We start from the raw sequence: 25,113 nt of genomic DNA on the forward strand, positions 1-25,113 counted from the left end.
AATATTCCTTCATCTGAGTGTAGAGAAAAGTGAAAGAGACACAATTGGCTGATTAGTGATCTGTGGCATTTTACATCTCGAGAGACAATCTTTTCCCTTTGTAGCTTAAGAGGCCAGTCCTGGCAGAGACATTAATGTCAGAGATGGAGTGACCTCAATATTACTGGGGGAAAGCCTGGACACAAAGTTTACAAGTGCTGGGCTGCCCATGTGTCATGCCCACCTCGCCTCTCTTCCATACTGACTATCCAAAGGGATGGAAAACCATCGCAATTTGGGGTCAGGTGGCTGCCGGAGTCAACTAGAGAGTAGTGGTCTTAACAAAACTGGATTTACTGAGAGTTTCCTCCCTAAGCATTAGACCTTTCAGGGACCCACACAAGGCAGTGTAGCCATTAGCCTAAAGCTAGGGGTTCAGTTTGTGGGCAGCAGGGCACTAGACACTTCACACAGCCTTTGGACAGGCAGCTGTAAGACTGACTAGTCATCCCTGATGTAATAAGTTATCAATATAATAAAAAAATAGATTATCAAATTAAATATTCCTGTTGTACATGCTTGCAAGTGTACTCCCAAGCCTAGGTATGATTATTATTGTATTTTTTATTATTATTATTTGGTGATTTTAAGAATTTTACTTCAAAAACCGTTAATGTAATTCAAGGGAGATAACTTTTTTTAGCACTCTGATTTTTCACAATTTTTAAAAATAGGTTTTAGAAATATAGATAATAATATAAACAAAAAAACTTTTGCTTAAGAAAAAAAAATATATTACATTGAAAGTTGTAATAGGAATTATTTCTTTATTTATCAATACAAATAATTATCAAGTTATATTTTAAAGTAAGTTTTCTTGCATACCTCTGTACCTGTAGCCAGACTCCAGATTAACATAAGCAAAGTAACCACTGCCTGTAGTGTGGTCATGTTCTGGTCCCACTTTGGTCAAGGTCATGTCCTTGTTGGCCAGCAACCACTGCCCGTTCTGTGAGTAGTTATTAAAGTAGCCACACCAGCCACTTTCAAAGTCACAGTTGACACCTGAAAACAGTGAGCTCATCAAAGAGGTTTCATGAAGAAATATTGAACAATCCTTATTGAAATAGGGACATTAAATATAGTACCTAAAGTGATACATTCATACATGACTGCCTGGTCGTGTGGTTTGCGCGCTGGACTGTCGTTCAGATTTATCGATGGTCCCGGGTTCAAACCCTGCTCGCTCCTATCCCCCGTCGTCCTGCGGGAGGTTTGGAATAGGAAGTAATTATCTTCAACTCTGATGAAACATCCGAAACATATAAAATAAACATTTTACTTTCATTCACTGGTTAGTGGTTCGCTATTAACTCTTTCTCTCCTAATTGTTGATTTTACCACATCCATTATTTTTTGGTTTTTATAAACATTAATTTGTATTATAAAATAAGAGAATGCATTTTCCTTTGATTCTTTACGAAATAAGATATTTTCAGATAGAAAAATTATATAAGTTTAATCATAGCAGGTAAGTAAATGTCATGAAAAATAATTATGGAGAGAAAGAGTTAAGATTATGCCGTAGAAATGAGTTTCAAAACCTAGTTAAAAAAGGTATCTGGGGAGAACATCATTTTTTTCCATTGGCACATTAAGTGATCGGTAAATCACTGTACAGAAATCTACATAGTTGAATTAATTAACATAAGCTTAATGTGTTTCAAACCCTTGTTCTTTATTTCACATTATGTCTTTGTTTTCTTAATCTATTTACTACTGTTTGATTATTATTACTCACTGGAGATATTTGCTGTAGCGTTCTGTTGGCAGTTCTCAAAGACAATGTCATCAATGTTGAAAGTCAAGCCTGGCTGTCTAGAGGTGACATTCACTGCCTGAATAAAGGCCTGGAACAGAACAACCATAAAGATTTACAGTGTCTGCTTGGGGAAGTATATATAGTTCGTCCATCGTGGTTCGATGATGTTGGGGGGGGGGGGATGACAAGTGACTTGCGCTGGAATTTGGATTAAAGTGAGGAGGATTTGCGCAACACGTCGACCTCACTCTCTCGCCCTAAAACCCGTCCTTTTCCGGAAGCAAGATTTGGTCAAGACGTCCGGGGACAAGTTTGCAGTGGATGACCAGAGACTTTCTGTGTGTCTTGTCCTGCTCTTGAGTACTCCACAGCACTGTGCTGGTACTTGCCATTCTGTCCGATTAGTCTAGTTTTGTGACGTTACGCACAGGCCGCCAAGTCCAGACTTCACATGCTAGGTTTGACAGAACCTCAGTGTACTGGGTGCCATGGACACGTCAGATACCCTATACCTGGTTTAGCCGGCCAGTCAAAGCCGTTTCCGGGGTGTGGCTGCTGCGCATGCTACAGCTTCTGGGAGCCACAGGTGAGAGTTGGGTACCGAGGGGGGACCAAGAGTGAGCCAAGCTACCCTCAAAAAGAGGGTACGACTGCCTGTCCACTAGAGGTGCTCAGTGAGGACTATACGACCCCACTGAGAAAATTTAACAAGTTAAATCATAAATAGTAGGAAATTCAATCTAGCGTTTAAACAAGGCATCACCTGATAGCCTGCAGGTAGTGACCCAATGTGGTATGAATACTTTGACCACTGTCCTACAGGGTGACCACGTCCAAACTTAACTTGGACTGATGTGACAACAGTTTTAAATGGATCTTTTCCATCCCGGAGTCCTAATTCAATTGTTCCTGTAACAGAGAGCAACACAATCAAGAAGACAGCATTTAAAACAATTTTAGACTAATTAAATAGTTGCCTACTATACAGATCTAGATCTTATTAAACAATACAAATAACTAACTATCCTTACAAAGAAAAAAAAATCCTCAAAATTAAAACTAAAGCCCCAATTGTGTTCACCTGTTTTTATGAATACCAGTGGGCAAGATATTCTGCAACCATCAACCTAAACCATAACCTCATAAGATATTCAGTTCACTTATGAACAAATTTGAGTGGAGTAGTGTCCAGAACTTTAATCAGACCTTTAAGTCTTGAACACAAAAATCTTAACTGCTCCACCAACCCACTAATAAATAAAACAAAAAAGATTCTCATTTCGTGAAAGCTAGGGTTCTAGAAATATTCTTATGATCTTTCCAACCAGGAACTGTGGACAAAGTAGCAGCACATTAACTCTTTCTCTCCATAATTATTTACCACATTCTGGTGGAATCAACGCTGGTATCGTCAGTTAGGAGAGAAGGAGTTAAAGTAGATATACTTCAGAGATGGTGGTGATGGCTCGGACACTCTGCCGTCAAGTCTGCATACAACATTATGAGACAAGCTTTAAGTTGGAACCCCCAAGGAAAGAGGAAAAAAAACAGAAATACACGGCGTCGAGATTTGGACCAAGCAGATGGGAAAGATGTGAAGACAGTTGGAGAGACTTGCTCAGAACCGAAACACCTGGAGGAAGCTGGTTGGTAACCTAAGGTCCGAACAGGATATGAGATGAGGGTGTTACTGTTAATACTACCAGATTTAAAAGTTATTGTGCTATTGTATTACCATTGATGTTTCCAGATTCCTTGAGGATATAAACATTCATGGAACAATCAGCTCCCATGGAAGGCATTGTTGGCCCTACCAATAGGGCAGGGAGTTGAGAATCTCCCAGTCCATCCACCACTGACACATACGAGCCTAGAAACAGGATACGTTTATTACAAGATATATTTATTACAAGATATATTTATTTAAATTTATATTTAGAATTCCTGCATTCCTCATTAATCTTCAGACTCGAAGACAACCCTTATTACATTATCTTCTTATCTTAGGTAATTATTATGTCCTTATATCTATGCGTCAATCTAGTCATGTTAAATATGCATACCCCTCTTAACTGATTTATTATTTCATATAAACTTAACTCTTGTTACACTGACATATAATGAACTCTAGGTACACTAAAGAGAAAAATTAACAAATTACAGAATTACATGTAGTTATTATAATTGTGGCTCTTTGGTTATAAAGCCAATATTAACTTATTATATTTTAATTCAATTTTCCTAATGTGAACTAGTGCCTCAGGATGTGGTGTTAAAACTTGTAAACAAAGAATTTAGCTGAGAGCACTACCTTCCCCAGGAATTCCAAAGGTGTGGTCATCTAGTGGTGATCCAAGAGAGCCACCTTTGACCAGGGTCCACATCTTGTTACCTATACTCTCATCAAACCAGCCACACTCATCTGTTTCAAATGTGCAAGAACCTAGAAATACATGATAATACAATAACATGATGTATTTGTATTCAAAGATAATAATACAGATTCATTTCTTTGTTTTTAAATTTTGCGCTAAAAACATCTTTGTCTTCAATAACTAAATAAATATTTAAAACAAAAAACATCCAAAAAGACTTTTTTTTTATAAACATTTTCATTCGCCATAGTGATGACAAACTGAAACCCATTAAAATATTTGTAAGACTAACAAATTAAAGTATACAAAGTCTCAAACTAATCCATCCATCCATCCCAGTGGTGCTACAGCCCATGGAGGGCTCTGGCCTGCTTCAACACATCCTTCCATTCAGATTTCTCCTGGGCCTTACATACATGAATTCATTTATTTCACTTATTATAGCTTTTATATAGTGCTACTTTCATGCTTATAACATGCTCAGAGCGCTTTTGGTCCAATCTCATTTGTGGACCAGTGGGGGGGAGGGGGTACCTAGGAGTTGATTTTCCATGCTGCCTTTAGGCGTTCAGTAATCTCAACTCTGCCCGAGTCGGGTGTCGAACCTCGAGCCCCCTTCTAGGTAGCCAAGCCAAGCCAAGTTCAAGCGCACTTGGCCTCTCGACCACGCTTCCTTACTTGACTGTAAATTCTAAAAAGATCTGTTGGCACTTTTACAAAGCTTATTTCAACTCTGTATATTAAAACATTTGTACACGCTATGTCTCCCACACCAAATCTCAGATTAAGCTGAAGTTTGGCATAATTATTTCTTTTACCTGACAACACAAGAATCGATAATAATTTTTTTTTGTTTGGTATCTTTAACAAGGGAAAGAAACTATGTTTGACAGATGTTGTTTTTTAAGTTGAAATAGTTCTCTAGAGGACTCGAGCCCTGAGTGAACATTTTTTTATGCATTTAAAAAATGATAATGTAAACATTCACCACAATACCCCCTTCTACAACTGGTTCAGACAAGTGATAGGATCCTAGCGCGGTTGAGAAAGGTAAAAGCTAAACAAAAATAATTGGTAAAAATATTTTTAATTGCACAGATTCATTACGTCTAAGACAATCATACATACAATTACATGACTGACACAATTACACTAAATATAAGCTTTGTTTTTTAAAAAAGTATTTCGCTTGCTTTCTATTCACGTTGTCATATGCCTCGCTGAATAAGTTACTCACCACATTCTCTTTCATCAGAGCTGTCCTCACACTGAGCCACAAAGTCACAGACTTCACTGGCGTTGATACACTTGACGCTGCCTGCATTACAGGTGAACATAGCCTCTGGACACTTTGGGGGTAGGGTTGATGTCTGCTGGCCCACAGGGAGAGTCTCTAGAAACACAGCAACAAAAATTGATATTAGTTTCTCAGTGACTTAAGGAGTAGTACTAAATGTACAATTTAACGTATAAACATAAGACTATAAGCTAACCCATATGCTTATAAGCTTATATGCTTGCAAGTCTTTGACCTAGAGAGGAGGATCCTAGCAATGGAATTGTGATGCTTCAGAAGGATCCCAGGTATTTAAAGACTGCATCAGAAACAAAGAGATTAGAGACAGGGTTACTGGAGCAATGACCTGCTAACTAGTGTAACAAAACGTAAACTAAAACTCTATGGCCCTATTACAAGGTCTTTGGGGTTTGCAAAGACCTTCCTTCAGAGAACAGTACCAGGAAAAAGAAGAAGAGGCAGACAGAGATAGCAATGGAAAGACATCATAAAAGAATAGACAGGCCTACCATAGAAAGAGGTTCTATTCAAGGGTAAAGACAGGAATGGAGAAAGATGGTTGACAAATCTTGTATAGTGCCCAAATGGTCCAACAGACAAAGGGATAGGTGAAGACTATAAGACTAAAAATTCACATAAAGGTGTTTGGATAGTCCATGAATTGCCTCTATTTATCCCACTTAAAGCAGGCCGCAGCTCTTTGTAAGGGAGTTTTGAATCCCAGCTTAGTCTGTAGAGACATATAAAAGCCTAAAAATGTTCCTACCCTTACAATGACAGATGATGTCTTTAACTTGTATGTTTCACAATAAAATATACATTATGATACAACCACAAGTATATTTACTGTCAAGTTTAGAGGATTTAGTAGAAAAAAAAAAGAAAGAAAAGGATGCCATACAAAAAATGACCAGCTCCTCTACCACCAAAGCGAAAGTCACCTTAACCTGATATTAGTGGACGGGAGTGTCTCTCCAAAATAGGGCTCCACAGTCACATGAAAAAGTGTTCAAGATGAGCCATAGTCGCTCTACGACTAAAGAAGTTAGAGGAAAAGAAAACATCAGAAATATTTCTTGTCAAGTTTAGTAAAAAGTCAAAACAGTTCCACTTACGACTGGCAGCCAAGTGACATTGTGGTGTAAAGGAAATATCATCGACTGCAATGTTAAGGGAGGAGACTCCTGTAGTGATGCCTTCCAGTACCACCTGGGTTGTAGATACATGTGAAAATAAAGCCAATAAGATGAGAAGGTAAACATGCTGACAACATCGTTGTAATCACAACAAATTTATAACAAGGATCAATAAAGCAGTCTTAGTCTTAGCTAACACAAGACACTGTCACAAAGTTATTTAATTTATTTGCAACTAAACACTAAGCTCCGGAAGCTCAAAATTGGAACCAGTGAAATCTGCCCATGTGGAGTATCACCAGAAAATGCCGACCACGTCCTCCAAAACTGCTCTCTCTACCAAGAGGCCCGTATAAGACATTGGCCCCAAATCACCCCAATAGAAAGAAAACTATATGGAGAGCTCCCTGATTTGGAAACCACTGCGCAGTTCATCTCATGTATTGGTCTAGTCATATGAACACTCCAACATAACAATGAGAACGATGAAGAAGAAGAAGAACTAATTTTGTTCCTAAAAAAAAGATTTAAAATTTCTAAATAGCTGTAAATGTTTGTTGTGACCTTACATGACAATATGGTATGGCAATCTGAGCATTAAAAATAAAAATAAACTTCATAGAATCCTAAATGCTGCTGGCAAAATCATTGGCAAAAAACAAACCCCATTTCGGCAGTTGTTTGAGACAAACATCTATAAAAAAGCTAACAAGATCCTCGAAATAAAGAATCGCCCTATGTGTCAGGATTTTGTGATTTTACCATCACAAAAGAGATACAAGACACACAAACACTCTTTTGTTCCCCTGGCAATCAAATCATTAAATAAGAACAATCTGGTATAAACTTTGTCACATGTAAATTATGAGTGAGTCTGGTGTGAATGTACATTTTGGTTTCTTATAGTTATAATGTTTTTTGTTTGGTGTAATGCACAAATTGTAAGACAAATTTCCTTATGGATAATAAAGATTATTATTATCATTATTATTATTAAATATTCCTTTCCCCTGCTTTTATTACATGAAATATGCTAACCTGGAAATTTTCTGTTGACTGAAGGTGAATTCTTTGACTCCACCATGTATCTTTAAATCCTTCATTTATCTCAAGCAACACATTGTGGGCACCAGTTTGTGATGCCCGAGTGGTCAGTCTGAAGTCTGCTGAGTTTGGTCCAAACATGTAGATATAGAACATGACCTAGTTGACATAAAAAGAAATTGAAAAAGTTTGGAGAATCATACGTTTAAATAAAAAGTTCTACAAAATTACAGACACAGAACTCGATTATCACAAGGATTTTTCTCACCCATTTTGCTATTTTTGAATCAAAGCAACAATGAAATCATTTAGGTCATTTTTATGTTACTTAAAAAATGAGACGTAAAATACTCAGAGTGACTCAAAGATAGGGGCACATGTCTTATTCCATATGCTAGGACAAATTCATCCAAGTGCTCCTTCTATCCTAGTGCCATTTAGAGAATGGAAAGGGTTGCCAATGAAATTATTCAATACTACCTCAATATGAGATTGTTCAAAACTACCTAGATATGATATAAATAATAATTGGACTGATACATCAAGTACAAAAAAAGTAAACACTGCTGCAACTGTATAGAAAATATATTGAAAATAAAATAAAGAAACTTTGAGTGCCAATGAAAAAGTCACCTGTAACAGGAGAAGGGTGGTGTAAATAAGCTCTAAGTGTCTGGTTGCTGGTCATAAGGTATGCACTTTGGGCTGTCATCATGCTGGTCCCAAATCAAGGTGCCAAATTATTTCTATTGGAAGCACTAGTGGACAGTTAATGAGTGAACCAGCCAGGAAAACCAATGACTTATCAGAATTTAAGTCACTAATTAACATGCATAATTATCTTCTTTTTTTAAGTAATTGTAATTTTCTTCTTTTTCTTCTAGCCAGCTTTATTGCTGCTGAGCTATGAGCTCTTTTGTAGACTGTGCCAAGGATAAATAGTGTGCTGTTATCTTCAGTTGTTCAGCACTGCCGTACAGGGTGTTGGTCATGTTGGACTGTAGTGGTAGTTAATCCACCTGAGGTGGATTAAGATGGGGTAGGGGCATTCAAAGAGGGTGAGTGTAATTAATAAGAAAAGATAAAAGCATAACTACAAGAACACCTCAAAGAAATCCAAAAACCATGAATCAAGGACTGTCTCCATTCATTATATAATATAAAACATGGGGAACTAATTATCTCATTATGGTAATAAACCACTGCAATGACACACACAAAAACTCTGCAATTAGAAAAGAAAACATATTTTCATGCCAAGCACCATCCCTCCACATGTAATAATTTATACACATTTCTATAAAATGAGATGAAGAACAAGCAACATCACTCCTTTAGGTAGTTTCCTTTTTTTGTGACGCTATCACATCCTGCCATCCTCAATGTTAGTCCAACCTCATTCTTAGGATTTCCAGCTCTTTTGAACAGCCAACAACATTAGACAGTTAAGTTTTAGCCAGGAAAACCAGTGACTTGGCAGAATTTAGGTCATTGGTTAATGACGTAATGATTTTCTTTTTTGAAGTAATGTCTGTATTATATAAGATAAGATAAGATAACCTAACTTTCTGTGTTTATTGTTTATATTGTTTGTCGCTAATGGGGCCACAAGGCAATTCCTTATTTTGATTTTAGTTCAGTATAGTTTCTTCTGTGTTTATGTTTTTTCTTAACACATTAAATAGAGCATACTATTGGATACCTCCAAATCAAGATCAGTGTATCATTGGATCTATATATCTCAACAAATCGACACTATTCATCACACAGTCAAATGACTCTACTCACCCAGCATCCACTCTGTACTGTAGGTGCGAACACAGGACTTAAAAGTTGAGCTGTCTGACCTGACCTGTGCCCACTAGCCTCTAACAGCATGTAGTGACCTGGAAAACAGAGGACCTTTACATTACACAAATATCTTGCTGGCATTTCAACTGATACAACTCTAGATCTTCTTATCTTATCTTATATAATACAGATGTTACTTCAAAAAATGTGACTAACCAAAATGAGTTCCTAAAGTGTGGTCTCTTCTTGGACCATTATACAAGTTGACCCCTTGGCCTTCATGTCGTGACCAATCAAAATCATCGTTAGAAGATTGAAGCCAGTTACCAAGGCTGTGTTCAAAGTCATCCATTATATAGGATTCTAAGATATAACAATACATTTTTTTTTCAGTCATAAGAATATTTTCAATAATATTTCAAGTTAGAATAACTCTGTTATTTTTCATAGATTTCTTGTTCACTTTGTTCTTGTGTATAAGAAACAGGTCATAGTATTAAAGCTAGGGTGATAATGGAAGTACAATCTCATCCAATAAGTGTTGGATGCAGCTAGTTCAATAGAAGATGGTTTATCTTAGTGCGTAAAATTAAATCACATGGTGTTTTGTTGGCGCATCACCAAAAATCTATCAAAAGGTAATTATAATTGGTCAAACAAAGAGTACTGATCTTTGATAAAAGAAGTTTAATAAATGATCAAATTAGGATAAATCATTCTGATAAAGCAGATGAAGTACAAAAATATAAATAATGAATTTATTTGTATTTTTACAAAGCTTATATCAACTCACTTTATTTGTCTTGTAAAAAGTTTATCTCAGATCAAGCTGAAATTTTTAAGTACCATGAGCCAAGCAAAAGAATCAGACATTTGTTAGCATTAATCCTACTCCTTTCGATGTGATCTAATATATTTCTATCTGCTGTTCTTAGGCATCCCACTTTATGAATCATATATGTTTTTTTCAACCCATCCTTGGTATTCAAATGTATGTTGGACAATTCAATGTATTTCCAGCAATGTCATTGAAAGAGCAAACACTTCAGCCATATTTACAATAATCTTATCTTATCTTATATATTACAGACATTACTTCAAATAAGAGCTTGTCAATTGTAGTCAAACTGAATTTCCATTAGATTGGATCAATAAAAATTATCTAATCTTATCTTATCTAATTACGTACTACGCATTTCATGTGTCAATCTAGTCATGCATGTTAATCAATGACTTAAACTCTGCTAAGTTGTTGGTTTTCCTGGCTGATTCAGACAACTCATTCCAATATCTAATGGCACTGTACGAATTTGTTCTAGACTATTGTGAACTTACTACACAAGTTGTCCTCCTCATCACTGCCATCCAAACAATCTTGATTGAAGTCACACAGCAGAGTCGAGTCTAGACACGCTCCACTGCTTTTACATTTGAACTGAGTTCCATCACAGGTTACGTTCACTGCTGGTTCTGAACAAAGATATAGCCTAGGTTTAGTCAAATATTAATTAATTACAAACATCTTGTAAACCCCCCCCCCCCCTTCCTAATGTTTAAGTGTTTTAGAGCACAAACCATTCTCATAGAGCGGTGCAGCTAGAACCAATCAATTACTATCTTATATAATACAGACGTTACTTCAAAAAAGAAGATGATTACGTCCTACGCGTCATGCATTTAGTCATGCATATTAACCAATGACTTAAATTCCGCCAAGTCACTGGTTTTCCTGGCTAGCTCAGGCAACCCATTTTCATGCTCTAATAGCACTAGGGAAGAAGGAGTATTTGTACAAATTTGTCCTAGCATATGGGATGAGGAATGTGCCTTTATCTTTGTGTCTTTCAGAGTATTTTATTAAATTTTGTTTTTGTATTTGAAGATTATGGTTCAATGTTTTATGTATGATTGCTACTTTACTTTTGAGCCTTCTGTCCTGAAGGCTTTCTAAATTTAGTGATTTTACTAAAGGTGTTACTCTAAAGTAATAGTAAACTATAGTAAAATAAGAGGTGAAAATGCTATTAACTAAAGACGTCATAAGAAAAAACTATAGTTGACTTTGTGTAGATGAACTTTGATTGAAAAGGTATACTAACTAAAGAAATCTCTAGGCTGAGCTAAATTTACCTTGAACTTGTTTCTTAATAATAATTTAGAAATATTTGAAGTCAACTTGTAATTTACAAAGACACAAAACCGCTGGGATATAATCAATTAAAATTATTAAATAACTTCAACGCACATATTCAACAACTTGATAACAATATTTCATCAGGGAGTTAAGGAGACGATAGCTGACCTTTAAAAGAGCATCCATTCAATTTGACATCATCTATAGCTACATACTGCTGGTAGGCTAGGTTTTTGAGTCGAAAGTGAATCTAGAATTATAACAATTAAATATAGAATAATATAAAATTTTTTGTTTACTCTTATCAATACTAATATCCTGTACAGAATTATATATATATACATATATATTTCACTATTAGTTCACTATTTTTTGTAAGTCATTATGTCAGTGTGACAGAACATCAGTTTGTACATTATAGTTTGGTGACCTGGTTGAATGGTTTGCACCACTTTCCTGCCAGAAGTTTGGGCTAGGATGTAGTTTTTTTTTAAAATCTGATGGAACGAAACATGTCAAACAATAGCAACCAACTCCCACAATCTAGTATGAACCCTAAAAGTAAGACAAATTTCGAAAACAATGCTTCCCTTATCAACTAGCCTAAAAGGTAATACAACCAGATTAAGGTCAAAGCAGGACATTTTGGCGCAGCCGTTTTGGTGCGATGGTCATTTTGGCGCAAAAAAGTTTAGATCACATTCTTTATATTCATTTGATTATTTTTTTAAAAAAAGAATGATACATATCAATGTTTTGTATGTGTGTTTGTGTCTAACGTATTATTCATGTAGAGAACAAGAAATATTTTTATCCATTATTTCGGTCTTTAATTTTGTTTTGTAATTATTGTTAAATCATATCATAACAGGAGTGTGTGTTTTAATAGATTAAATGTTAGAAAAAAATTGATGCAAATTTAAGTGGAAATGAGAATGATTTAATTTATAGTACAAAAAAAGGAGAGAAAACTGATGAATGTTATCCTGTGCACACCTAACGTATTAACTTATGGGGTGGAAACAAATTGATGCACTGTTTCATTTACACATGAAAAATGGTTTATTTAATTTAATTAATTTACCCCAAAATAATTTTGGCAATAAAAATCTTTCTGCCAGTGGTCTCAGGCAGGAATCTGACTTATTGTGTATTCATGAAATAATCAAAACCTTTATAAAAAAAAAATTTGGTGGATGGTGGTTGAATTCTATCTATACATATACATACAATAATATAGTTTGGTTAAAAAAAAACTTTAATCATAAAAACTACTTGTCTCTTAAATTGTAGTTATAATATCTCACACCAAAACGTATCCTGTGTCAAAACATTTCAGGCCCAAACGGCTGGGATAAAACGTCACTCTCGATTGGGTATTGAGGTAATACTTTATAAGACCTAACACCTTGCAAAGGATTATCTGCTCTATCTCTCTGCAACACCTCTTCAATTATAGCAGATGGATAAAATAAGTGAGGTAAATTAGCAGACTTTTCAGTGACAATTAAAGTGTTTCCAAATATCCAAGCATTATTTTACAAATAATTATAAGTTTGTCTCTCATCACCTTAAAGCGAGAATGAATGTTGTCGATGGGGACATCCGCTTCATGCCAGACTGGACTAGTCACTCGCAAAGCTCGCCACACTATCGTCTCTTCATCATTTTCTTCTATCACCACCAAAAGATCTCCCAAAGCTTAAAGAAAACAATACAAAAACAGTTTGGTAAGCAATAAAATAATGGCAATATGCTAACAATGAATGGAAATTATTTATATTAATAGTTAAGGTTTTACTGAATCAAGAGTTTTAAAGTGTGTAAGATCTAGTTGTTGTTTTTTTCTGAATATTACGATCAAATGATAAGGCCAGTGAAAAATAAAAATAAAATATAAAAGGAATCATAAATGGAGGTAAAAAATTATTTTCATATCCCAAAAACATTGCTTATAACATTTTATGATCTACAATAATGTAAGATTTAATAAGTTTGCTTGACAAGAGGAAGCATGGTCGAGAGGCCACGTGCGCTTGAACTTGGCTTGGCTACCTAGAAGGGGGCTTCAGGCTCGACACCCGACTCGGGCAGAGTTGTGTTTACTGAACGCCTAAAGGCAGCACGGAATACCAACTCCTAGATACCCCCTCCCCCCCCCCCCCACTGGTCCACAAATGAGATTGGACCAAAAGCGCTCTGAGCATGCTCTAAGCATGAAAGTAGCTCTATATAAAAGCTATAATAATAATAATAATATAAGAAAAACTGATGAGTTAATTAAATGACTAATTAAATACCCCAAAACCTTCTTATATGTTTAACTTATAACTATCTAGTAATGCTTTGATTCCTGAATCACATCAGTAACTGGCTGAATCATATCATGGACCATGTCAAATATACAGCTGGGCCATATCAAGGAGACAGATGGAGCCATATCAGGGAGATAGATACACTATGCTATGGAAATAGGTGGACAATGTTATGAAGAAGGCTGAGCCTTGTAATCATCTTGAATAAGTAACGCTTGTTTAAAGACAAACTCTATCATTACCAATGTTTGTCTCTGAGTTCATGTACTAGTTAAAGTGAAACTAATCTAAAGACAGACTCTATCTTTACCAATGTTTGGCTCTGAGTTCACGTAGTAGTGAAAATGAAGGTAACAAGATGGAGGGGAAGGACCAAGAGCTTGAGTTAGAACTAAATCAATATCTTCCTGGCTGGAGTCAGGTGTGCCTTCAATGTACAAGTAGTTACCTAAAAAATATCAATTTAAACATTTTTATTAGAATTACAGAAACATTAGAAAATTTTACAATACAGACTTTGGATCAAGACAGGAATAAATAACTATTTACTTACTGACCAACTAATTCTGAGGTTACAAGTGGAGGCTACTACAAACCTAGAAATGTGTGTTATCAGGTAAAGTTGGCAACAGATTATTTTGTATGGAATTTGTTTGATTATTTTTAAGTAATAAAAAATGATTGTTACTGAGACACTATCATCTTACAATATAAAAAGGTGGATAGATATATATATATTAAAAAAAAAACACAATTAAATCGCTTTAAAAATAACTATGAACTTGGTGTAAAGGCAATGACAAAACAAATCTGTTAACCATAAAAAAAAAAATGATGTTACGGACGCTGATCACTAAAAAATGTAACTCATAATAAATAACAAAGAAACTCATAATAAATAACAAAGAAACTCATAATAAATGACAAAGAAACTCATAATAAATAACAAAGAAACTCATAATAAATAACAAAGAAACTCAACTATTATGTTGGAGCCACATTCAATAAACCATTAGAATAAAAACTAAACTATGACATTCTGGTCACTCAAACAGCTCCAACTGCATTGCTGAGAACCTACCTCCATCACTGCCATGATTGTTGTCAGGAAGATGTGTACTGCTCAAGTTTAGACCCAGCATAAAGTGACTTGATCCCGTACCATCATCCAACCATTGACAGAAGTTGGACTCGAAGTTGCAGGCTCCTAAAAACATCATCCTGTTAGATACCTTTATCTATCTAGTAGTAATCAATGCATAGAAAAACTACATTGAGGAGAATAATATTTCTAATTGAGTGCTATGACATTAAACTGTGTATTCTGTCTAATTGAGTGCTATGACATTAAACTGTGTATTCTGTCTAATTGAGTGCTATGACATTAAACTGTGTATTCTGTCTAACTGAGTGCTATGACATTAAACTGTGTATTCTGTCTTATTGAGTGCTATGACATTAAACTGTCTATTCTGTCTATCTAAAGTACAGTAAGCCAGAGAAACTCCTGACACTTTGGCCAGCACACAAGCAACACAGGTCAGTTCACTAAACACAAGTTGATAATTACTTCATTATATTACATTCTACATAAAGATCTGCTGAATTAAACTAAAGACACCTAATGTGTCATCTGTTTAATTGACTCCATGGTCATGAGCAATGTACTCGATAATCCTGAGTTCAAACCCCCCCCTGCCAATACCTGCAAAAGGTTTTGGCTAGGCTGTAATAATCTTAAATTCTGAAGGAACATCCGATATATATAAAAAAACAAAACACTTTATAACTAAATCTAAACAAGTGACATCCTCTACAAATCTCTGAAGCTTCTCAAGAAATGAAAGTTATTAGAATCTAGTGCCCAATGGCAGCAAGGGTTAGAAGGAGGCAGGGATTTGATCCTGGATCATCCTGATGATAGTATGCAGTGCATGTCACATAACCTAGTAGCCATCATGAATTATGACTCTTACATTTAAGGTAGGGCGAGAATAAAGGGATGTCCTGATTCATATTGATTAATACATTAACTGGTGTGTTGTAAATCACTAAAATGCTTCTCATTTAAAAACCCAAATACCACAAGATGCAACAAAACTCACCGCAATACATTTCATCGTCATGCTGAGGACCTGGACAATCATTTCTGAAGTCACAAACGTTGTCCAGAGTTATCTTTGTGTTTTGCGAGCAGAAGAAAGTTGTGTTTCTTTCTAAGCATTCAGGATACAAGGTAGATAAACATTTCAATAAAAGACTTTTTGATATGAATGTAGATAAACATTTCAATAAAAGACTTTTTGATATGAATGTAGATAAACATTTCAATAAAAGACTTTTTGATATGAATGTAGATAAACATTTCAATAAAACACTTTATAATATGAATGTAGATGAACATTTCAATAAAACACTTTTTGATATGAATGTAGATAAACATTTCAATAAAACACTTTTTGATATGAATGTAGATAAACATTGCAATAAAACACTTTTTGATATGAATGTAGATAAACATTGCAATAAAACACTTTTTGATATGAATGTAGATAAACATTGCAATAAAACACTTTTTGATATGAATGTAGATAAACATTGCAATAAAAGGCTTAAATAGGAAAGTAGATAAACATTTATGTAAGACACTTAAATACAAGAATGGAGATAAACATTACAACAAAATATTTTAATAGGAATATAGACGACCATTTAAATAAAACACTCTAATATATACCTAAACTTTTTGGTGGTTTGGGGGGGGGGGGGGGGAGGGGGGGATTGACATGGTAAAACTATTACAGTTTTTATATTCTCAAATTTTAATCTTAATCCTATTCAATATGACTTTTCTAGGCTAGTACAAGATTAAGCATTGTCAGGCTAGATAGGTTTGTTTTCTTTTAAATAATAATTGTGTAAATCTAAACGACATTACAAGACTATATAAATGTAAACGACATCACAAGACTATATAAATCTAAATGATATCACAAGACCATATAAATCTAAATGACATCTCAAGACTATTTGATAAGTTAATTTTCATGGTGAAAGAATATGAAAAACTAATGGTTTAATACAGAGCTTTATATACAGACAATAGACCGCCATCGAACAACGTCTTTGTCTGCATGAGGTTGGGGAAAATATGCAGGTCTCAACTGGGTCTGCATAGTCACTGAATGGATGGCTACAAGTAGCATTAGAGCCCACGGCCATTGTGCCCTTTCATAGCGCAGACCACATGACCAGGCAGCCATATATTGCCACCAAACATCCCTTTGCAAAAAAACAATAAACTTGTAAAATAAGCTAGTTACTTTGAGCTTACCATCTGTACATTTGTGAGGAGACAACTGTATGTCAGTCACCATTATCTGCCCCTGTAAATCTGAAGCAGAAGTACTAGCGGAAGTAGCAGCAATAACAAACTGCAATCAAGAAATCGATTGATGAAACAAGTTTATGTGAAGTCTAGTAGTATAAATATATATGTGAATAGAAGTCATGTGTCATCTATTATCTTCATGTAAATAAGCATCAATTTTATCACATTGACAGAAATTTCTTTTTTGCTTGTCTATCCTCAGTGTCCTGCTGACATCAATGGATTTTGAAATCAACAGGTTGCTGATTTATGAGATGAAAGAAAGCTTGGATGATCTACTTATTGTAAATGAGGAAATATTGTTTCATAAAAAGACGGAAGTTGAAATTTAGTCACTCCGTTGCACAATTGCACGTTACACAGATGATCTTTTTTTTTTTTTCAAATAAATCTACTTGATAAAGTTAAATGGCATCAGATTTACTCTGCTTATAATTTGTCTTGATTAATTTAACTTATATTTTTTACATATATTTCTTTGGAAATGAAGAATATTATCTCCTAGGTCAAACCTCCTGCTAAATGGTTTGTCAGATATTTAGAATGAAACCTTTTTTAAAGAAGCCCATTTATCTTCAGGCTATTTCTGGAAAAGATTTGTTCAATCTTTTTTAAGTAGTGTCTGTATTTTATAAGATAAGAAGAAGATATTTCTGGAAACATATTGAAGTTATGTCTGTATTTTATAAGATAACAGAAAATGTGTACCTTGAAAAAGGCAGCTTTAAAACCATCTGGTTTCTGAGCAAAGGCCCTATTCCATTGGTTGTTGCCTTGATTACCATATGTACTAAAGATCTGGACAACAGCATTGGATTGATCTAGTTTTGTGACATCCTGTGAATGATTTAAGTTGTTAAATAAGACAAAGTTTTCAGAATTTATTAAAAAAAAAAAAACATGAGTGAAGCTGAAAGCAATGCATTTTTAATATATTTCTATACCACTCACTTTAAATGTAAGAAAAAGAAATCCAATTATGGAAATTTTGAAAATTTAAATTAGGCAGTTTAGGAGTTCTACATGCCTTATGAATAATTTCTAACTTCAATAATGTATATCATTCTAGTGTGTTGTTTGTTGCCAATGATTGTACTTTATTTCACAACAAATTCCCTGACAGAACTATTATAAATTTCACCTAGATATATAATATGTCCAGGTTTCAAAAATCACTTGTCACAATCCTTAGCTATTGTTAAAGAAACTTGGGAAATAGTACTACTTTCTAGGAAGGAATATCTATAACATGATCAAAGAAAATTGAAGGCTTACCAACAGACTGACATTGAGAAAGTCAGTATTACTGCCAAGGATTTTATAACGGAACATAAAACAAAAATTTTCCAGAGTGGTGTTTGGGGTCAACTCTGAAACAACAGCAGACACAGCGGGTCTTTCTGGGAGTTGATCAGTGAAGTGCACAGACATGTAGTAGCCATCAGGGTCGGTCTCTGACAAGGTAAACGATACGAGATCAAAGCAAAATATATAATTGTTGACAACATAAATCACATATTTAATGTTTGTTTGGTTTGTAGGTTTTTGAATATTCAGAAATGAGAATTATCACATCAAGGCCAAAATCTACAGTAGGATAGCAGGGGATTAAAGTGAAACAGGGGCTAGAACTAAGAACAATCAAGATGACAGTCTAAAGCATATACCATACAACCAGGCAATAAGTCTTGCACTCATATATGTAGATTAACCTTTTTTTAGGATTCATAACAAAACAATTTAAGTTACTTTTTGTAGGACATATATGTTCTATGTTGTGTTTTGTACTGGTGTTTTTTTTGTACTGGTGTGTCAAGCTGGCTTACAGTATGTACATGTTTGTGTGTGTATACTGTGTTTTTATAAAATGATTTGTCAGTCTTGTTTAATAAAACCTTGGAAAGAGACATTTTTTTAGTATTCTATCTAAAATGCGACGCTATTCATATCATCAAGCATTTTCAAGTCCAACCTCTCACCATTGTGCACAGCTTGCCAGGGAGGAGTGGGATACATCAGGTCCTGGTGCCAGTTACACAAAGTGCCAGATTCAAACTGACAGTTCACCACATTGTAACACTCGTCTGGGGAGAACTGAGGAAAAAAAACAACAAAACATAAATGGCACTACACAAGCTACATGGCATACATCCTAGATCATTAAAATGAAAATTAACACACTGGTGAAATGACACTTCTGATAAAGCTTAAACTTGAGTCAGATGATTAGATATGATTACAGAATCCTACTTGGTAGTGATGACCCATCAGTGACCAAAATGTTTTGCAAGATTTGATGCATATGAGAGTTGTAGATATACATTTTCTTGTCCTAGTCATTGAGTCTTGAAGTTATGTCACATGGTCTTTGATAGAATTCTCCAGGTGTAATTTTTATTGCATTTTTCTGCTTAGTGTTTTGTCTATAACAGAAAATTGAAATCTGAAGAAATATTTTAAAATTAGTGGTAGTACTTATTATTTTAACTTTCAATGATTTTTAATCCTTAAATCCTTGTGTATGCAATCAGCAGTTCTAGAATGTCTATAAAACCAATGATTCCAAAAGTTTTGATGTAATCAGTGGTTTCCAAAAAGGGCATGTAACTGTTTTCAGGCTTTCACAGAATCTGCATGTATCCATTTTGTTTGTTTCTAAAATCCAAAGCCTGGTCGAGCTACGAGGTAAAATTTCAATAATCATTACTAGTTGAATGATGCACTTACAACAGGGGGAAATGGTGGCAGATTAAGATAAAGCTCCCATTGAACAGAACAATGAAAAGAATGTCTCTTGTGTGTAGTACATTTCATCCTTTGGAGGTTCCATACACATTTATCCATACCGTACTGAGCACATGTCTTGTGATGACACTTTTGTCATTTTTTTCATTCATACACTTTTGAATCAAATCTAATAAGAGCTATTGTCAGGTTCAGAATCAAGTATGACCCCTCCCCACTTTACCAACCCATTTGTGGTTCACCATTCATGACCTGGCGTACTCCCAGATTTCACTCTCAGATTATTTGTTTATAATTTGGGCTTGTTCTTCAATTTCTGAGGCCGAAAAAGTTTCACTTTCCTACTCACTGGTAAATAAAAGTAAAGTCAGTTAATATCAAATAAAAAATGAGAAGAGATGATACAGTTATAGCACAGCTGGTACATGTGAATAATTTAAAAAATAACGATCACAAAATTTTCTGCATTAACAATATAATGCATTTAAAAGTCCCCTTTCAGACCATATGGTTTATATGGCAGGTCACCTGTTTCTGTGGCCCACGGTTAACAAAGGTGTCATGTGGCTTGCATAATGACCAACCGCCTTTACTTTTCCCCAACTAATGTCAGGTAGCCATTAGAGCTGTACTACATATAAACACATGATATACATTCAACAATACTACACACACACAATATTACTGTATTTATGAGTAAGACTGTTTGCTTTTCGGGAAGCATATTTCAGCATCAACAATTTAGAGATTTGAGAAGTGGAAGGAACTTAAATTCTGCCAGTCGCAGGTGGGATAGTAAGTAAAGTAAAGTTTCCCTTTCAGACCTTGTGGTCTATAGGGCAGATGGTGTAAAGGTCATCCAATTCTCTGGCCTACGGTGAACAAGGGTGTCATGTGGCCAGCACAACGACCAACCGCCTTTACTTTTCCCTAACTAATGTCAGGTACCCATTAGAGCTGGTGGGATACTTTATACAAAACAAGATACTTTAGTTTGAGTGACTTTGAATTTACTGTTCAAACATTTGGTGTAGGTCTCAGTAAATACCTAAGAATCTATGTTGGGTTTCTTAGTTGTGTTTAACCACTGCATAACATGCAGGAATTTTCAAGCATTCAAAATGAAATTATTAATCAAATAATCTAAGTTATTCCAAAGCACTATGTTTATGTAGTTTTAAAATTACCTGAATATCATCAAGTCCTATGGTTCCAAATCCACTATGTGCTTCAGTTTCAATTATAATCTAAGAAAAGTAAAAAATAAGTACATTAAATATGGACATAAAGATTAGATCAATAATACAAAAACAAATTAGATTTACTTCATCTACATCACTAATTACATAATATTAATATCTACCTAAAGTAAGGGGAGAATAGAAAGAGCTACATCATTCACTAAATCTTATCTTATCTTTGTACAGTTTATCTGTAAAGCAAGGCAACAAAAAGAAACTTCATAAAGCTGACAACCCACTGACCATCTGCCTTCAGTAAGTGACAGTATCAAAGCTTCTACCTGCAGGAAATGACTGCATGGGTCTTTAACTGCAGTAAGGTAGCAGTGTAAGAGTATGAGATTTTCCATGTCCTGACACTGAGTAAAAAGAGAGTTTCTATGTGACATTACATAACCTATACAAACCTGCAGTTTCTTTGTAATGATATGAGATACTGAAACATGTGCTGGCCAGAACTCAGAACAAAAAGAGAGTTTCTATGTGACATTACATAATAATAATAATAATTTTATTTATAAAGCGCTGTTAACAAACAAAATGTAGGCTCAAGGCACTGTAACAACATTACAAACAAAAACACGAGAGCTAAAATGACAGTTAATCTAAAAAAAGTTTTAAACAGATAGGTCTTAATGTTCTTCTTAAAAGTGGTGTAGCATGTTGTCTGTCTGAGATCAATGGGGAGTGAGTTCCAAACCTTTGGTCCGTGAACTGAAAAAGCACGCAGACCGTAGCTTTTGAGGGAGAAACGTGGCACTACTAAAAGCATTGAGTCCATTGAGCGCAGGGCTCTCTGTGGGACATATGGAGTAATCAGTTCGCTAAGGTACAAGGGCATCTCGTTGTTATATATACACTGATGACAAAGTGTGGCGACCTTGTAATCGATTCTCGCTTTCACGGGAAGCCAATGGAGCGTGCGCAAGAGCGTAGTAGCAGAATCTTGTCTAGTTTTTTTAAGGACTATTCGAGCGGCGTTGTTCTGTATACGTTGCAGCTTGGCTATTTTGTCATCGGGTATACCTGCTAGCACGGCGTTGCAGTAGTCAAGGCGGGAGAGTATGAATGCCACAGCTAGCGTTTTTGTTGACTCTGTTGTTAAATATGGTCGGATCTGGCCTAATCTGCGCAGCTGCAGATAAAGACCTTTGCAGAGCTGACTTATGTGTGGGTCGAAAGATAGTGTTGAGTCGAAGAAAACTCCAAGATTCCGCACTACATGGACAAAAGGAACATGGCAGTTCATGATAAAGAGAGAATCTGTGCTTTACATTACCTATACAAACCTGCAGTTTCTTTGTAATGATATGAGATACTTAAACATGGCCAGAACTCAGAGCCAAAAGAGAGTTTCTATGTGACACTACATAACCTATACAAACCTGCAGTTTCTTTATAATGATATGAGATACTGAAACATGTGCTGGCCAGAACTCAGAGCAAAAAGAGAGTTTCTATGTGACATTACATAACCTATACAAACCTGCAGTTTCTTTGTAATGATATGAGATACTGAAACATGGCCAGAACTCAGAGCAAAAAGAGAGTTGCTATGTGACATTATATCACCTATACAAACCTGTAGTTTCTTTGTGATGATATGAGAAACTGAAACATGTGCTGGGGTCCAGTCACCCGCGTCCCGTCCACTCAGTTTGGCGGCCACTGTCTCAACACCTCTCTCATCTCTGGCCAGAACTCGGATAATGTGTGAGTCGGGGAATGATGGCAGATTGTTGATATAGAACCAGAAGTTTAGACACTGGACACTGTCACTGACCATCATAGGAAATACAAGTCGAGACTTGCTCCCAGTACGCACATCACTAAATGTCACCAAGGCATAATGACCTTCAAATACAAATAAACAATACAAAAATATATTAATAACAGCATAGAATATTTCATGAAATAGCTTGTATGCTGACAAGGTAACTGATAGATGAACAGAAGTCATGTTAAAATGAGTTGTGATAAGTGTATTCTTTTTTAAGTTAAGTTCCCCTTTCAGACCTTGTGGTCTGTAGGGCAGATGATGTAAAGGTCATCTGTTTCTTTGGCCTATGGTTAAAGAGGGTGTCATGTGGCCAGCACAGTGACCAAACACCTTTACTTTTCCCCAACTAATGTCAAATACCCATTAGAGCTGGGTGGACTGAGGATCCAGAGGATTCGAACCTTGGATCCCAGTTTGGAAGTCAAGCGCTTTACCGCTCTACCACCGCACTTGTAGGATATTAAAGATGTAAACAATTTTTTAAATAATGTAAGCTTCTTCATATCAAGTCTGGATTAGAAAGAAATGGTATCATAAGCCATATACTCGTTTCTAAATAAAATGACACTCTGTGTCTAAGATGACCTTTGACCTTTACCTTCACCAGTTTGATATGTGTGGTCCGAACTCAGGGCATAGCTGTTTTTGATGTCTCCGGCTTTCTGAAACAAGATGTAGTTCCCACTGTCCATATTGTCTTGGTCTATATTGCACAATGTACTGTCTTCAAAATCGCAGAAATCTAATCCAAACAAAGAAGAAAAGTAAGACAAATTTATGACAGATATGTCGAGTGGGTCTAAAAAATATTTTTAAATGAGGAAAAATATTTTACTGCAATCATTTGTATTTATGGATCACTTTTTTTTTAAACAGTAAAGAGGCTAATATTCAAATTAAGCTAATTAATAGGAAGTTTTTCACACAGTCTTATGTCTAGAACTTTGATTGCTGCTTGCTATTGTTAATAAATGCTTTTAAGATTTCAGTGCTAGGACCAAAATTTTTTCCTTCTATCAAGAAAATCTCTGATTTTAATTGCAATATATCAGGAAAAGCTCAGATTTTAATTGCAATATATCAGGAAAAGCTCAGATTTAAATTGCAATATATCAGAAAAAGCTCAGATTTAAATTGCAATATATCAGGAAAAGCTCAGATTTTAATTGCAATATATCAGGAAAAGCTCAGATTTTAATTGCAATATATCAGGAAAAGCTCAGATTTAAATTGCAATATATCAGGAAAAGCTCAGATTTTAATTGCAATATATCAGGAAAAGCTCAGATTTAAATTGCAATATATCAGGTAAAGCTCAGATTTTAATTGCAATATATCAGGAAAAGCTCAGATTTTAATTGCAATATATCAGGAAAAGCACAGATTTTAATTGCAATAAACATTTTATAGAACATTCTCCATTTGATATTAACACTAGTATTTTCCTGTTTTTCAATATTGATGCTTCCAGCAGAGTACCACTATATATAAGCTTCTAAAGACATAAAATAACTTTGAGGTTTAACTCTTTCACTCCATTCTTCTATAATTATATACCTTTTATAACATTTCCTAATTACATACAAAAAAGTTATTGAAATTTGATCAGAACAAGGTAGGGAAACACAAATGAATAATTCCGTCGGAATGTGGAAAATAATTACGGAGAAAATGAGTTAACATTTCCATTACTTTAATAAATAGTAATAGACAGTGTCAGAGTATTAAGCCTTAAGAGACCCAATGATCACTTACCGCTGGGTGGACAGTCTTGGTTGTATACAAAAATGTCGTCCAGGTCAATATCACTTACTGAACTCTGACCTACTACGCCTTCAAAGATAACCTGCATCGGCACCATGCTACCCGTGTCATTAAATGTCGCAGTCAACTGTGGTAAGTATCAAGTTTTTAATTATTTCATTACAAGCATCCTACTAAGTAACTTAAAACTATTGAATACAATATAAGATATACATGTGAGCATGACTAGATTAATATAGGACGTCATCAACTTCTCTTTCAAAGGAACGTAAGTAATTTATAAGATAAGATGATATACT

The 25,113-nt window shown here is 35.1% G+C and overlaps 1 protein-coding gene across 1 annotated transcript in view; it reads right to left on the bottom strand.

The window, feature by feature from the left end:
* The window catches only part of LOC106053220 (MAM and LDL-receptor class A domain-containing protein 1-like), a 107,682-nt gene that overhangs the window by 47,982 nt on the left and 34,587 nt on the right, over positions 1–25,113 (bottom strand). The window contains exons 15-38 of the mRNA XM_056043065.1: positions 24,806–24,941; positions 23,649–23,792; positions 22,853–23,124; positions 21,217–21,276; positions 19,264–19,378; positions 18,560–18,738; positions 17,993–18,121; positions 17,228–17,327; positions 15,999–16,109; positions 14,975–15,100; positions 14,204–14,341; positions 13,149–13,279; positions 11,747–11,828; positions 10,780–10,914; positions 9,661–9,807; positions 9,442–9,539; positions 7,648–7,812; positions 6,589–6,682; positions 5,414–5,569; positions 4,113–4,244; positions 3,537–3,671; positions 2,565–2,710; positions 1,781–1,889; positions 865–1,044 (exon numbers count right to left, since the gene is read on the bottom strand). Of these exons, the coding sequence (XP_055899040.1) occupies positions 865–1,044; positions 1,781–1,889; positions 2,565–2,710; positions 3,537–3,671; positions 4,113–4,244; positions 5,414–5,569; positions 6,589–6,682; positions 7,648–7,812; positions 9,442–9,539; positions 9,661–9,807; positions 10,780–10,914; positions 11,747–11,828; positions 13,149–13,279; positions 14,204–14,341; positions 14,975–15,100; positions 15,999–16,109; positions 17,228–17,327; positions 17,993–18,121; positions 18,560–18,738; positions 19,264–19,378; positions 21,217–21,276; positions 22,853–23,124; positions 23,649–23,792; positions 24,806–24,941 (3,220 nt within the window). The remainder of the gene's footprint in view (positions 1–864; positions 1,045–1,780; positions 1,890–2,564; positions 2,711–3,536; positions 3,672–4,112; positions 4,245–5,413; positions 5,570–6,588; positions 6,683–7,647; positions 7,813–9,441; positions 9,540–9,660; positions 9,808–10,779; positions 10,915–11,746; positions 11,829–13,148; positions 13,280–14,203; positions 14,342–14,974; positions 15,101–15,998; positions 16,110–17,227; positions 17,328–17,992; positions 18,122–18,559; positions 18,739–19,263; positions 19,379–21,216; positions 21,277–22,852; positions 23,125–23,648; positions 23,793–24,805; positions 24,942–25,113) is intronic.

The sequence above is a fragment of the Biomphalaria glabrata genome, chromosome 10 (assembly GCF_947242115.1).
Source record: "Biomphalaria glabrata chromosome 10, xgBioGlab47.1, whole genome shotgun sequence".
Lineage (NCBI taxonomy): Eukaryota > Metazoa > Mollusca > Gastropoda > Planorbidae > Biomphalaria > Biomphalaria glabrata.